This window comes from Pseudophryne corroboree, chromosome 4 (assembly GCF_028390025.1).
Source record: "Pseudophryne corroboree isolate aPseCor3 chromosome 4, aPseCor3.hap2, whole genome shotgun sequence".
NCBI lineage: Eukaryota > Metazoa > Chordata > Amphibia > Anura > Myobatrachidae > Pseudophryne > Pseudophryne corroboree.
The window spans coordinates 381,869,498-381,882,138 of NC_086447.1; the positions used below are offsets into that span (position 1 = coordinate 381,869,498).

Sequence of the window (12,641 nt, forward strand, 5' to 3'; positions counted from 1 at the left end):
CAGACTGGAGAGGGCGCCGAGACTGTCACTTAATCCCCCCTAACGCCCCCTCCCTATGCGGCAGCGATAGCTTGGAGCCGGCGGAGCTCGAGCTCCAGACTCTGCTAGCTGCGCCTAGCCAGGCAGGCACACGAACCGCATAGCAGAGATGACACTGAAAATAAACTACATCTCCCAGCAGCCCTTGCTGCCGGGAGCTGTACTTTACTTTCAGTTTCATCTCTGCAGCGTGCTGTGATCAGCACTGCAGAGCCACATCAAAGGGGACAAATTACTAACCCCCCTCCCACCCCACTGCTAGTGCCTTTAATCAAGTCTGCAGCCACTGCTGCAGGGAACAAGAAATACAGATTTCCGAAAAGGGGGCGGGGCTAAACGGCACTGTACACACAGTGCCATGCCAGCCAGCAACAGCATGGGAGAGAGGAGGGGAGAAGAGCAGCACAGCCTAAACAGTGAGTACTGTATATAACTCAGGGAAGGAGCACTGTATGTGTGTGACTGCTATATGTGTGTATGAATGTGTGTATGTCTGTGATTGTATGTGAATAGGTGTGTGACTACATATATGTATGGGTGTGGTATGCGTGACCGGGCATACCGACGCTGGTATCCCGGGAGCGGAATGCCTGTCGGGGGGAAGGGGGGGTTGGGAGCGCAGCAAGTCCCTTTGCGGGCTCGCTGAGCTCGCCACGCTGGGGTGGGAGTGGTCCCTGTTGGTCGGCATGCCGACCGTCGGGATTGTGAGGGGGCGGGATATAGGGGGAGGCACTGTAACCGGCGGTCACATAACTACATCCCATCTGTATGTGTGCTTGTGTGTCACTCTATATATGTGTCACTCAGTATACATGTTTGTACCGGTGTGTGATTATATGTATATATTATATGTATGTATGTATGTATGTGTGTGTGACAGTATGTATTTTGTATTGGTGTGTGATTTTATGTATGTATTAATATATGGGTTATTATTTTATTTCTCCTTCATCCGTAGCCCAAATAAATAAAAAATGAAAATAAAAAATGCCGAGCTATCCCCTTTGCCCTTATGAAGTTGATATATATATATGAATGCGAGGGGGGCGCTAAGTTAATGGCTCGCCCCGGGTGCCAAAACTCCTAGTTTCAGCCCTGGTTTGGGCATACACACTGGGCAGCTTTGAGCTGAAAGCAGCTCAAAATACCAAAATTGAGCTGCTTTCAGCTCAAAATCGCCCAGTGTGTATGGGCCTTTAGTCCTAAAAAAAAGAGGTTTCACTATTCATAATTAAATATCTTTTGCAATTGTTTTTTTTCTGACCAGCCTAAACAATCATTTAAACAATAGTATGAAATATTGGGTATTATTTAATTATATGCATTCAGCGTGAGAGTGAGATGTCTATACAGTGTTCACCAGTCCAGATCAAAAAGCAATAATAACAACCAACTACAGTAGCTGTGGATTATGTATCTAGCCTCTCAGTTTACTCAATAAATCGATAACCAAAACCTGGACTGAGCATCTCAGTTTTGACTGATCTCTGGAATGACAGATGATTGAATTGTTCATGTCACAGTGGCTGCTCCTTCACTTCATAAAATGAACAGTAAATGAGGATACAAAGAGGTTGTAGAGCCAGGAGGAACTAACAGAAGATGTGTAAGGGAATGAAACACATCAACTACAGTTTTTCTGGTATTTCAAGTGGAAGTCATGTACTGTATAATCAACTACAGTAGAACCAAATACTGTAACATACTCAAATGAAATATTGCAGCATTATCAATAAATCTCAAATACATATGCAGAACCCACATGCAAAACATATAAAAAGATAAACAACATACAGTAATGGATACTTTATAGAACACAGACCATGAACAAGCATAAGCACCATGTAATATAGAAATACTGTAGTAGTTGCATTTACCTGTGTGGCTCCCTGAGAGGGAACTGAGCAGTCTTGACTGAGGATGGGCACCATCAAAAAGTTCAACCAAGTCATTTAATGCTGTCTGAAAATAGGCAAATTGGCCGAACACAACTAGTGTAAAAAAATAATATATCTTAGTAAGTTTGTTTCTTATTGTTATTTTTACATAAAAATCTGAATAATCAAACATACAGACTGTGGAAAATAAACTTTAAAAATTTTAATTGTATGGACTTTTGTATGAGTGTGATATACAGTAGTAGTGTTCTTTTTACTGTTTTAAACCAAGAGAACTTTTAAGCTGTAACAGTAACAGTCAATTGATCACATTTAAAAACAAACATTTTGCTCAATGGGGGTAATTCCAAGTTGATCGCAGCAGGAATTTTGTTAGCAGTTGGGCAAAACCATGTGCACTGCAGGGGAGGCAGATATAACATGTGCAGAGAGAGTTAGATTTGGGTGTGGTGTGTTCAATCTGCAATCTAATTTGCAGTGTAAAAATAAAGCAGCCAGTATTTACCCTGCACAGAAACAAAATAATCCACCCAAATCTAACTCTTTCTGCACATGTTATATCTGCCTCCCCTGCAGTGCACATGGTTTTGCCCAACTATTAACAAAATTCCTGCTGCGTTCAACTTGGAATTACCCCCAATGTTTTTATTGGGCAACTTAATTAATGCACTTTTTTTCTGTAAAATTTACCCACTATTGTACAAAATACAGAGGATCCGTGATAAGTTTTGGGATCCATGTGTTTTTGCTAGCACGAAAAAAAACACACTTATCACAGAATTTGTTCCTTCTACCACAGGGTAGGTGAAACAAGCTCCCTGATAGTGCCGGCTATTGGGGAAAATTGACTTAAGCCCCCCTCTCAGGATCAATGGGAGCAGTAAATTACCACAGCTAATTGAATTCCCCCTTAGTATTATAGACATTTACATATTGGGGATCATTCTGACCTGATCACTCGCTGCAGTTTCGCGCAGCGATCGGGTCGGAACGGCGCATGCACCAGCACCACAGTGCGTCGGCACATGCCGGACGGCCGAAGGACGTCATTCCTAGCTATCACATCTGCCTGATTGACAGGCAGAGGTGGTCGCTGGGCAGGAGGGGGTGGCACAGCAGCATTTAGCCACCGTTTTGGGGGTGCAGTCTGGCCAATGCAGGTGTGGCCGGACCGTGCGGGGGGCAGGCCACAGAGGCTGTGTGACGTCACAAGCAGCTGCTGCGACCAGGGGCAGCGAAGAGGTTCTCCCGGCCAGCCGCAGGAGCTATGCTGGCCGGGAGTTACTCCTCAAATGCAAAAGCGCTTTTGCACTTCTGCGGGGGGGGGGGGGCGGCACTGACATGCGGGGTGGACTAGCCCTGTGCTGGGTGTCCCCCCGCATGTCTGGGTGCCTGATCGTAGCTGTGCTATATTTAGCACAGCTACGATCAACTCGAAACTCGGAATGATCAACTTGGAACTCGGAATGACCCCCATTGTCTCTTACCACAAAAAGCTTGACTGAGATGCCCTTCCCAATAACCAGGACCCATTATGAGACTTGCGTTTGACCTGCTTACAACTCCTCTCTGCCACCATCTAAAGTTGGTCAGCTAGATTGATTGCCATTTTCATATTAGAGATCTTTGGAAATAATGAATGCATGTAGTGGATGTCTTTGCTTTTTTTTTTTTTACTAATATGACAGTGCAGCTGTACTCCCCTAATGATAGAGCTGTTCAGCTGTTAAACTACCACAGTATTGAGATTCAGTGTATGGAACTTATTTTTGATAACAACAAATGTAATTTTCTTGTTCTCCGTTCCCAGGCTTAGCAAATAGGTAGGAGATTTGATGTGGTCAGTTCTAAAAATGTGCAGAATTTAGAGATACTTCACTGGCAAAGTTAATTGATGAACTCCAATGTAACAAACATGTGGTAAACAAATAAAATCAACTGGAGAACTGGACAGATCTGCCACTGTTTATCTGCCATTGTTTCTCATGGGGGTTGGTCCTCTAGTTATAACAGAGCCAACTCTATTTATTAGCTATTTCTTCTGATAATAGTTTCACTGGAATACAACAAATATATAATATAACAAATGGTTCCCATGTACTGTATAGTGCACTGGGGCAGCAAAATTATAACATTATGCAAAAGCAGAAAACTGCATGAGGATTTATTTTATACTTATTTTAATGCTGTAAATTGTTTACAGTTGGAGAGTGTGCCTGCAAACATGCTTCTCTACCGGACAGGTCTTCTTAAACGTATAAATATCTTAATTATTTAGAAAATATTTAGAAATATGATTTTTTTTTGTTTATTTGAAGAGTGACATGCTTCTGAAATCAGGACTAACACTGATTTCACAGGTTCTATTTACACTACAGTAAGTATGCAATACAAATAAAATAGACAATGTGCAATTCAAAAGGTATGAGGTGCAATTCAAAAGGCATGAGTCATAGTATGGGGTAATGACAGCTGTGCCAGGACCAGGTACTGGGAGGGTGGCGGGGCCACTGCAGGGAGGTGTGGAAGGCACCCTCCTTAGGAAATACTTCAAATTCTCAGCTGCATGTGCAACACTGGGGGCACTGGCATGGGGGCAGATGGGTGATCGATCACCCTCCATGAAATGATGCAAGGGGTGATGGACTGCTTCTGCAGCTGCATCTCTCCCCAGTACAGTACATAGAAGCATGTGTTGGGCAGAGGAGAGAGACTGCTGCTGCAGCATAAAGAGTAACCCCCCATCTCGGCACCACTGGTCATAGTTGGTTTTGCTCAGATTAGAAAATAAAGAAAACACAAAATGACCTTTCCATGATTTTAGTTAAATTTAGTTCTATTAAGGTGCACATATTTTCAGAAGATTCATACAATTGTAAGTAAATATTTTGTGTTACACAATATTGTGATTTTCAAAGTCTCCCATTGACAAGTACATACAGAAACATTTGCAAATCATATTACCTAGGAACCAGAAATAACCTGAAACAGATGTTATGTGTATTTGCATTTCCATTACTGCATTAGGTACATAAGGGACCTCTGTAAATGTCTTTTAATAGGATTTTGCTCCTGGTCATTGACCATTACTTGACCCACAATCCACATGTTGGGATGTAGTTATGTGACTGGTGGTCAGGAGACCGCCAGTCACAAAACCGACGGCTACATCCCACCCCTCTCTAAATCCCGACAGTCGGCACACTGACTTGCAGGGACTATTCCCACTCGTGGGTGTCCATGACACCCATAGAGTGGGAATATAACCTGTGGTGAGCGCAGCTTGCCACTGTGCCCACAGCATGGCAAGCATAACAAGCCCACAAGGGGCTTTGTTGTGCTCACCTCCCACAGGCATTCTGCTGCCGTGATACCACGGTCAGTATGCTGACCGGCGGGATCCCCAGCGCCGATAAGGCATACCCAACCCTGTTTGATTATTAAATTACTTTGAAACAGAGACAGGCAACCTGTGTAATTTTAGAGATGGGGAGCATACTCTCCCAGTATATGTTAACAGCTGGAGGGCCAAAGGTTGACAGAGTTGTAGAATAAAAAGTAACAGAAATTAGTCAGCCAATGGAAATGCATGAACTTATGTTTACACAAGACCATTCCAATAAGTCAATACTGTATTATCAGCATATGGAATCACACATATTTTGTTTCTGTTTTTTTTTTAAATGATTTTTTTGTACAAAATTATATTTAAAACATATTTTGTTATGAAATGACAATAAACAAAATTATATTTTAAATTGTTATGATTTTGTCAGTGTAAAACTTAGTGAACTAATGTTCTTGCATAAAACAATGACATTCATATAATCTCAAAATCTGCAGACGCATTTAGGCCATCTCAATCATACATATTGCAAGTCGCTTGGCTTTTAGGATTGTGCATTTAGGTCATCTCTGTAATACATATTGAAAGTAAAGTGGCTTTAGGATTGAGCTTCACTCTCTATAATACCTTTTTCTGATACATTCTAAAATGCACATTGTATTATATTACATATCATTCTGAAAGGTAATAAATAATAAGCAACTTACCAAACTCTTTGGGAACGGTTATTGAATAATGGCAGATCTGTCCAGAAGTGTAATTATTTGGGTAGTTTGGGGATAAAACCACTCCATCAACTCCCATGTACTGCCCACCACAGGGAGCTGAAATAAGAAAAGGAACTTTTAAAGTCAGAGTTTAGTTTTATTTTGCAAGATGTATTTAAAAGTGTAATACTTTAATAAAGGCACTTTTACTTACATTTTTGTTACTGTTGCTATTTGTATGTAATTTCTGCGTTATATAAATATGCCACATGAGTTATTTATTACTACAGGTGCAAACTGCAAAGCATAATAACACATACAGACGTGTCCTCATTTATTTAGCCTCAATACACCTAATGGCTGGCATGAGTGAGACGCCAGTTCCCATGCAACTCTGCTAATGCTGGGAATCTTTTTTTGATGAAAATGCATTTTATTTGCAACGCAATGCGGTTATGAACTTGTATGTTGTCTAGGACTGAGATCATTTAAAGAGCAGAACAGCACTTTTAAAAAACTGTAACTGCTACATTGTAGCACTTTGTGTACAGATTCCAAGACTCAGTCGCACAAAGGCATCACTGGGTGTGGTGACACCATGTGTGAACTCTGCATTACTACCCCTGCGCCAGAGACACAGCCGTCTAAAAAGGGGATGTACTCTAATAAATAGGGATGTGGCCTCACAGGGATCTCTGCTCTGTCACTCCGGTAGTAGGGGTGTGGCTGCCCCCGGAGACTAGGCTGTGTGTAGTGCCGGCTTGGTTCTTCATCTGTGACAGGAGCCGAGTGTTGCAGGAGAATATCACACTGCAGCACCTGGCTTCTGTCACTGCAAAAGAGGTGAAAGTTTGGTGTCACTCCTTCTGAGGGTGACACCCGGGTGTGGCCCGTAGTACACGTCTTGTGGCACCACTGGTACTCAGGTATACAGGTATCAAATATAAAAATTAATCAGCACAGTCTCCTCATGCATCCTAGCCACATTGCATTGCAAATAGGATACATTTTCGGCAAACAAGATGCCCAACACTAGAAGATTCTCACACAACCAGGCATGACAAAAGGGGCTGTTAGGTATGACTCCAGCAAAGATGTATGAGGACACATCTATAGAGTTTTATTGAAAGAGGAGCACAGTATTTTGCAGAATCCTGTCTTCCTGTTCTCCAGGGAGGCTTCATGCCCTAACCCAAGATGACCACCGTGATTTGTAATCAGCATGAGCAGAGGCTATCTTTTTTTCTTTACTGTGTGTAGTGTAACTCTGTGGGAGACAGACTTCTCCTGCTTAGCTCCCATGAGAGACCTGGTTAATACAAACGAAAGACACTAGCTTGACGCGTTTCGGACTTAGAAGTCCTTCCTCAGAAGCCTTCTGAGGAAGGACTTCTAAGTCCGAAATGCATCAAGCTAGTGGCTTTCGTTTGTGAAGGGTGTTGCTGTATGCCCTGGACGATCGTTCTCCACTGATGTACTGTGGTATCCGGAGCTTCCAGTGCCTCTTGGGAGGGTAACTTGAGACCAGATGCCAGCCACCCCCACATCCACTTTTATGTGGTTATATGCTTGTTTTACTTGTACCATTGTGAGTGCTTAGTGTAAATAAACCTGTGGTCTGTTTGTCAAATTGGTCTGTTCGATGATCTGTCTCTTTTTATCGAGATAAAGAACTGTACCCTGAAAGGACACACAGAGAAAAACTGCTTCAGACCCACATAGCCCTTAATATAGGATTAAGAGCCAATACTTCGGTCCACAGATCTTTAATGTAAGGATTATATGGTGTTGCGCCCACCGCTTTCCATTTTTTCTGTTCATCCAGGACATTATTTTGTATGTGTTTGGTCACTATGGTGATGAGCACTTAGCAACCTGATTCCCGGTAGTGAGTGTCATAATGTGGGCACCGCGGCACACACACTGTTGACATCACCATGCCATTACTCGGAGCGGTGGCAGGTGGGAGCACTAATGGTGAGGCACTATATAGGTATGTACTGTAATGTTTTATGTTTATTCCTTGGAAAAATGTAATGATACATGAAAGGAAATTGCAGCACATCTCCCCCCCCCCCCCCCCCCTCTCTCTCTCTCTGGAAATTACCATACTATCCTATTTAGCACCACCCCTGATGAAGCTGATGAGAAAATGCATTTGCTGTTTTAAATCCATGTCCACAATACAAAAATTGGCAACATTCCATCAAACAGAAAAAACAGTATCAGATCTCCAGCTATTTGGTGTATGTATAATTTGGAATTTGTACTATAAAAATATTTTATATGGAAATATGGGGTGTAATTCAGATCTGATCGCAGCAGCAAATTTGTTAGGAGTTGAGCAAAACCATGTGCACTGCAGGGGGGGCAGATACAACATTTGCAGAGAGAGTTAGATTTGGGTGAGTTATATTGTATCTGTGCAGGGTAAATACTGGCTGCTTTATTTTTACACTGCAATTTAGATTTCAGATTGAATACACCCCACCCAATCTAACTTTCTCTACACATGTTATATCTGCCCCCCCCCCCCGCAGTGCACATGGTTTTGCCCAACTGCTAACAATTTTGCTGCTGTGATCAGATTTGAATTAGGCCCAATGTTTTAAGAAAAAGTTGTAATATTTTTATTATATGTCAAAAAATTTCCCTATAAGGTTATTTGAATTAATGGTATATGAACTTTCATGAGATGAAAACATCACTTGTAAGTATACACACACACACACACACACACACACACACACACACACACACACACACACACACACACTCTGCCTATTCTATGAATGTGCTGGTGGTGTGTGATTCTAAATAAATTTTACCTGTTTTAGCTGGCTCTCATGGTTTGTGTCACAATGGGTGTAGTATGTCTGACCGGCTTTAGGAAAAATAGACAAATCGTATTCTCAGACACTCGATTCCTTCACTTATGATCCTAAAGATATGGTTGAGCAATTTGGGACCTTTAATACTGTATTTTCCTTTATAATTTAACAGGTTCCTCCCTTTCTCCTTCTGCCAGAGCCGAGGAGATGCACTCATATTTAGCATCTAGTCTTCTACCAAGTCTCTCGGACTGTCAGTCAAGTGCACTTAATGATAGTATTTCAGTTTAGAAAATTATAGCTGACATAAACTCAGTGCGTACTTCTGCTGTTCCGGTCACAGCTGGTTTTACAGCCCAATACTATAAACTGCTTGCAAAAGAACTTCTCTATTTAATCATACTCTGGAGGGCACTTCCTTTTCCCCAGATACAACTCAGGCCAATATATAGTGGTAATCCTTAAACCAGATGAAACCCAAATCAAAGCCTTAATTATAGACCAATTTTGTTATTGAACGTCAGTCTGAAGATTTATGCTAAAATTGTTGCAAACCGTTTTGCCCCTTTTCTTCCTCACCTGATACATACAGACCAGGTTGGGTTTCTACTAGGACATTTAGATGTCAGATAATACTAGAAGGTCTATATATCTGATTCATTCTATCCATAAACAGTTGTTTTCCTCTCTTTTCTTGGCACTCAACATGGAGAAAGCTTTCAACTGAATCTCCTGGCCCTTTGTTTTTGCAGTTCTCAACAAAATGGACTTTTCTGACAAAGTCTACGATGGTATCTCGGCGCTTTAACTCTCTTCAATGGCACAGGTCTCAGGAAACAACATTCCATCCACTAGCTTTGGGATTGCTAATAATATTAGGCATTGTTGTCCTATTTTGCCTCTAATATTTTCCCTTGTCATGGAGCCCCTAGCAGAAAGGATTTGCTATAATAGGACTATTCATGGGGTAAAAGCAGATCCTTTGGAACACAAAATTGCATTATACGATGTCTTAATATCCTTCACTGAACCAGCACAATCTCTTCAATCAGTCCTATCTGAAATAATTCTCTATTCACAACACACAGGCTATAAATTAATGTAATCTAAACAGAAGTACTGAATTTCTATATACTCTTAAACAGAATCTATAGACTTTGCTCCCATGTACATGGCACAAAAAGAAAACCAAATATCTTGGTGTTTTTTTAATTCACCATCACCACCAGCTTTTTCAAGAAAACTTCCCTTGCATTCTAGACTGAATTAAGTCAGATCTCCATGCATGGTCTAGTTATTTTATTTCCTGGATAGGTAGAACACATTTGGTCAAAATTAGTGTTCTTCCTCGTATATATTTATATTATATTTAATCCAAACTCTCCCAATATATATCACTTCCTATGTTTTTGAATTCCTTCAGTATCAAACTTCTCATTTCATATGAAATCACAAACGCCCATGGGTCAAGCTAAAATAACTTCGAGGGGCGGTGGTCTTGGTATTCATAATTTTAGAAATTACTATGCTGCGTAGATCTCCCACTGTGTGCAGTGGTGTAACCCTGGTGTGGGATGACCATTGAGTCTGAGGAGCTGGGTTTATCAATGTTATCTTCCCTGTTGTGGAATCTCAGGATTCATTGCCCCAGGATGGTTTTTACCACCCTATAGTTTCCTGTTCATTGGAAGTCTGGGATTTTTTTAATAGATGTTTCAAGCTAGCCCCTGGACCATCCCCTTTGATAACATTGTTTCATAACACTGTCTTTCTTCCAGGTAAAATTAAGAAAATATTTATAAATAAATATATTGTTGGTATTATGTACCTTCTCAGCTGAAAGCCATGTTCCCTGACACTTCAGAAAGGTTCTGGATGGCATGTTTGGATGTGGGTACCCTTTTACAAATACTGTATGGTGGACCTGCCCAAAAGTTGCTGGTATATGGCAAGAGGTTATTACTTTCCTCTTGTGACTATTTGAAACTACAATCCCTATTGATCATAAAAATGTACTCCTTCCATTGAATCTGCCCGTGCTTTCCCACATGAAAATAAGCTGCTTCAGCATATTGTCTCTGCCATGACTTGTCAGATAGCAGCTGACAGAAAAATCCCACACCATGATCTATTCTGGCTAGAGATGAGCGGGTTCGGTTCTCAGAGAACCGAACCCCCCGAACTTCACTACCCAAGCCCGGGTCCGAGTCAGGCTCAGGTTTTCCATCCTGACTCAGAAACCAGAACGAGGCAAAACATAATCATCCCGCTGTCGAATTCTCACTGTGTTTGTATTCCATATAAAGAGCCACGCGTCCCCGTCATTTTCACTCCGGCATTGGAAACTGTAGAGAGAGGATGTGTCTACTTCCTAAGTGTCCTCAGTGGTAGTGTATTGTGCTGCATCTGTCCAGTCACACTGGTTGTGTCCTCTTCTGCCATATGTCCAATGATGCGGTATAAGTCCAGTCCAGTGGTGCTGTGTTGTGCTGCATCAGTCCAGTGGTGGTGTCTTTTGCTGCATCAGTCCAGTCACAGTGGTGGTGTCCTCTGCTGCCGTATGTCCAGTGCTGCTGTATAAGTCCAGTCCATTGCAGTGGTGCTGTGTTGTCCTGCATCAGTCCAATGGTGGTGTCCCTGTGCTGCCATATATGTCCAGTGGTGCTGCCGTATATGTCCAGTAATACTGCCGTATATGTCCATTGATACTGCATCAGTCCAATGGTGGTGTCTCTGTGCTGCCATATATGTCCAGTGGTACTGCCGTATATGTCCAGTAATACTGCCGTATATGTCCATTGATACTGCCGTATATGTCCAGCGGTACTGCCGTATATGTCCATTGATACTGCCGTATATGTCCAGCGGTACTGCTGTATATGTCCAGTGGTACTGCTGTATAAATCCAGTGATCCTGCAGTATAATTCCAGTGATCCTGCCGTATAATTCCAGTGATACTGGCGTATAAGTCCAGTGATACTGCTGTAATATGTCCATTGGTACTGCTGCATATGTCCAGCGGTACTGCAGTATAAGTCCAGTGATCCTGCCATATAATTCCAGTGGTACTGGCGTATAAGTCCAGTCCAGTGATACTGCCGTATATGTCCAGTGGTACTGGCGTATAAGTCCAGTGATCCTGCCGTATAATTCCAGTGATCCTGCCGTATAATTCCAGTGATCCTGCCGTATATGTCCAGTGGTACTGCCATATAATTCCAGTGATACTGCCGCATATATATATATATATATATATATATATATACCCTGTTGCAAAGCGGATTACTGAGGCCATAACAACTATGCTGGTGTTAGACGTGCATCCGGTATCCACCATCAGTGCAGTGGGACTGCAGTGCCAGCCCTCGATGGGCCAGGTGTTTGTGCCGCACACTTGTGTCACTTAGCTTAGTCATACAGCTACCTCCTTGTCCTTTTTTACTTCTTGGCATGATGTGCTGTTTGGGTATTATTTTTTTTAAAATACCCTCCTGTCTGACACTGCATTGCCACTCCTAGATGGGCCAATTCTTTGTGTCGCTATTGCACCTCTTTTGCATGATGTGCTGTTTGGGGTCTTTTTTATATCTTCCATCCTGTCTACCACTGCAGTGCCACTCCTAGATGGGCCAGGTGTTGTGCCGCACTCTTGTGTTGCTTAGCTTTGTCCTTAGTCATACAGCAACCTCATTGCACCTCTTTTTTTTCTTTCCATGATGTGCTGTTTGGGGCCTTGTTTTTTTAAGTGTTATCCTGTCTGCAACTGCAGTGCCACTCCTAGATGGGCCAGGTGTTTGTGCCACACACTTGTGTCACTTA

The 12,641-nt window shown here is 42.1% G+C and overlaps 1 protein-coding gene across 1 annotated transcript in view; it reads right to left on the reverse strand.

Moving 5' to 3' along the window:
* CSMD1 (CUB and Sushi multiple domains 1) overlaps window positions 1-12,641 on the reverse strand; it is a 2,470,978-nt gene that overhangs the window by 421,839 nt on the left and 2,036,498 nt on the right. The window contains 2 exon segments of the mRNA XM_063916678.1: window positions 1,917-2,030; window positions 5,991-6,107. Coding sequence (XP_063772748.1) covers window positions 1,917-2,030; window positions 5,991-6,107 — 231 coding nt within the window.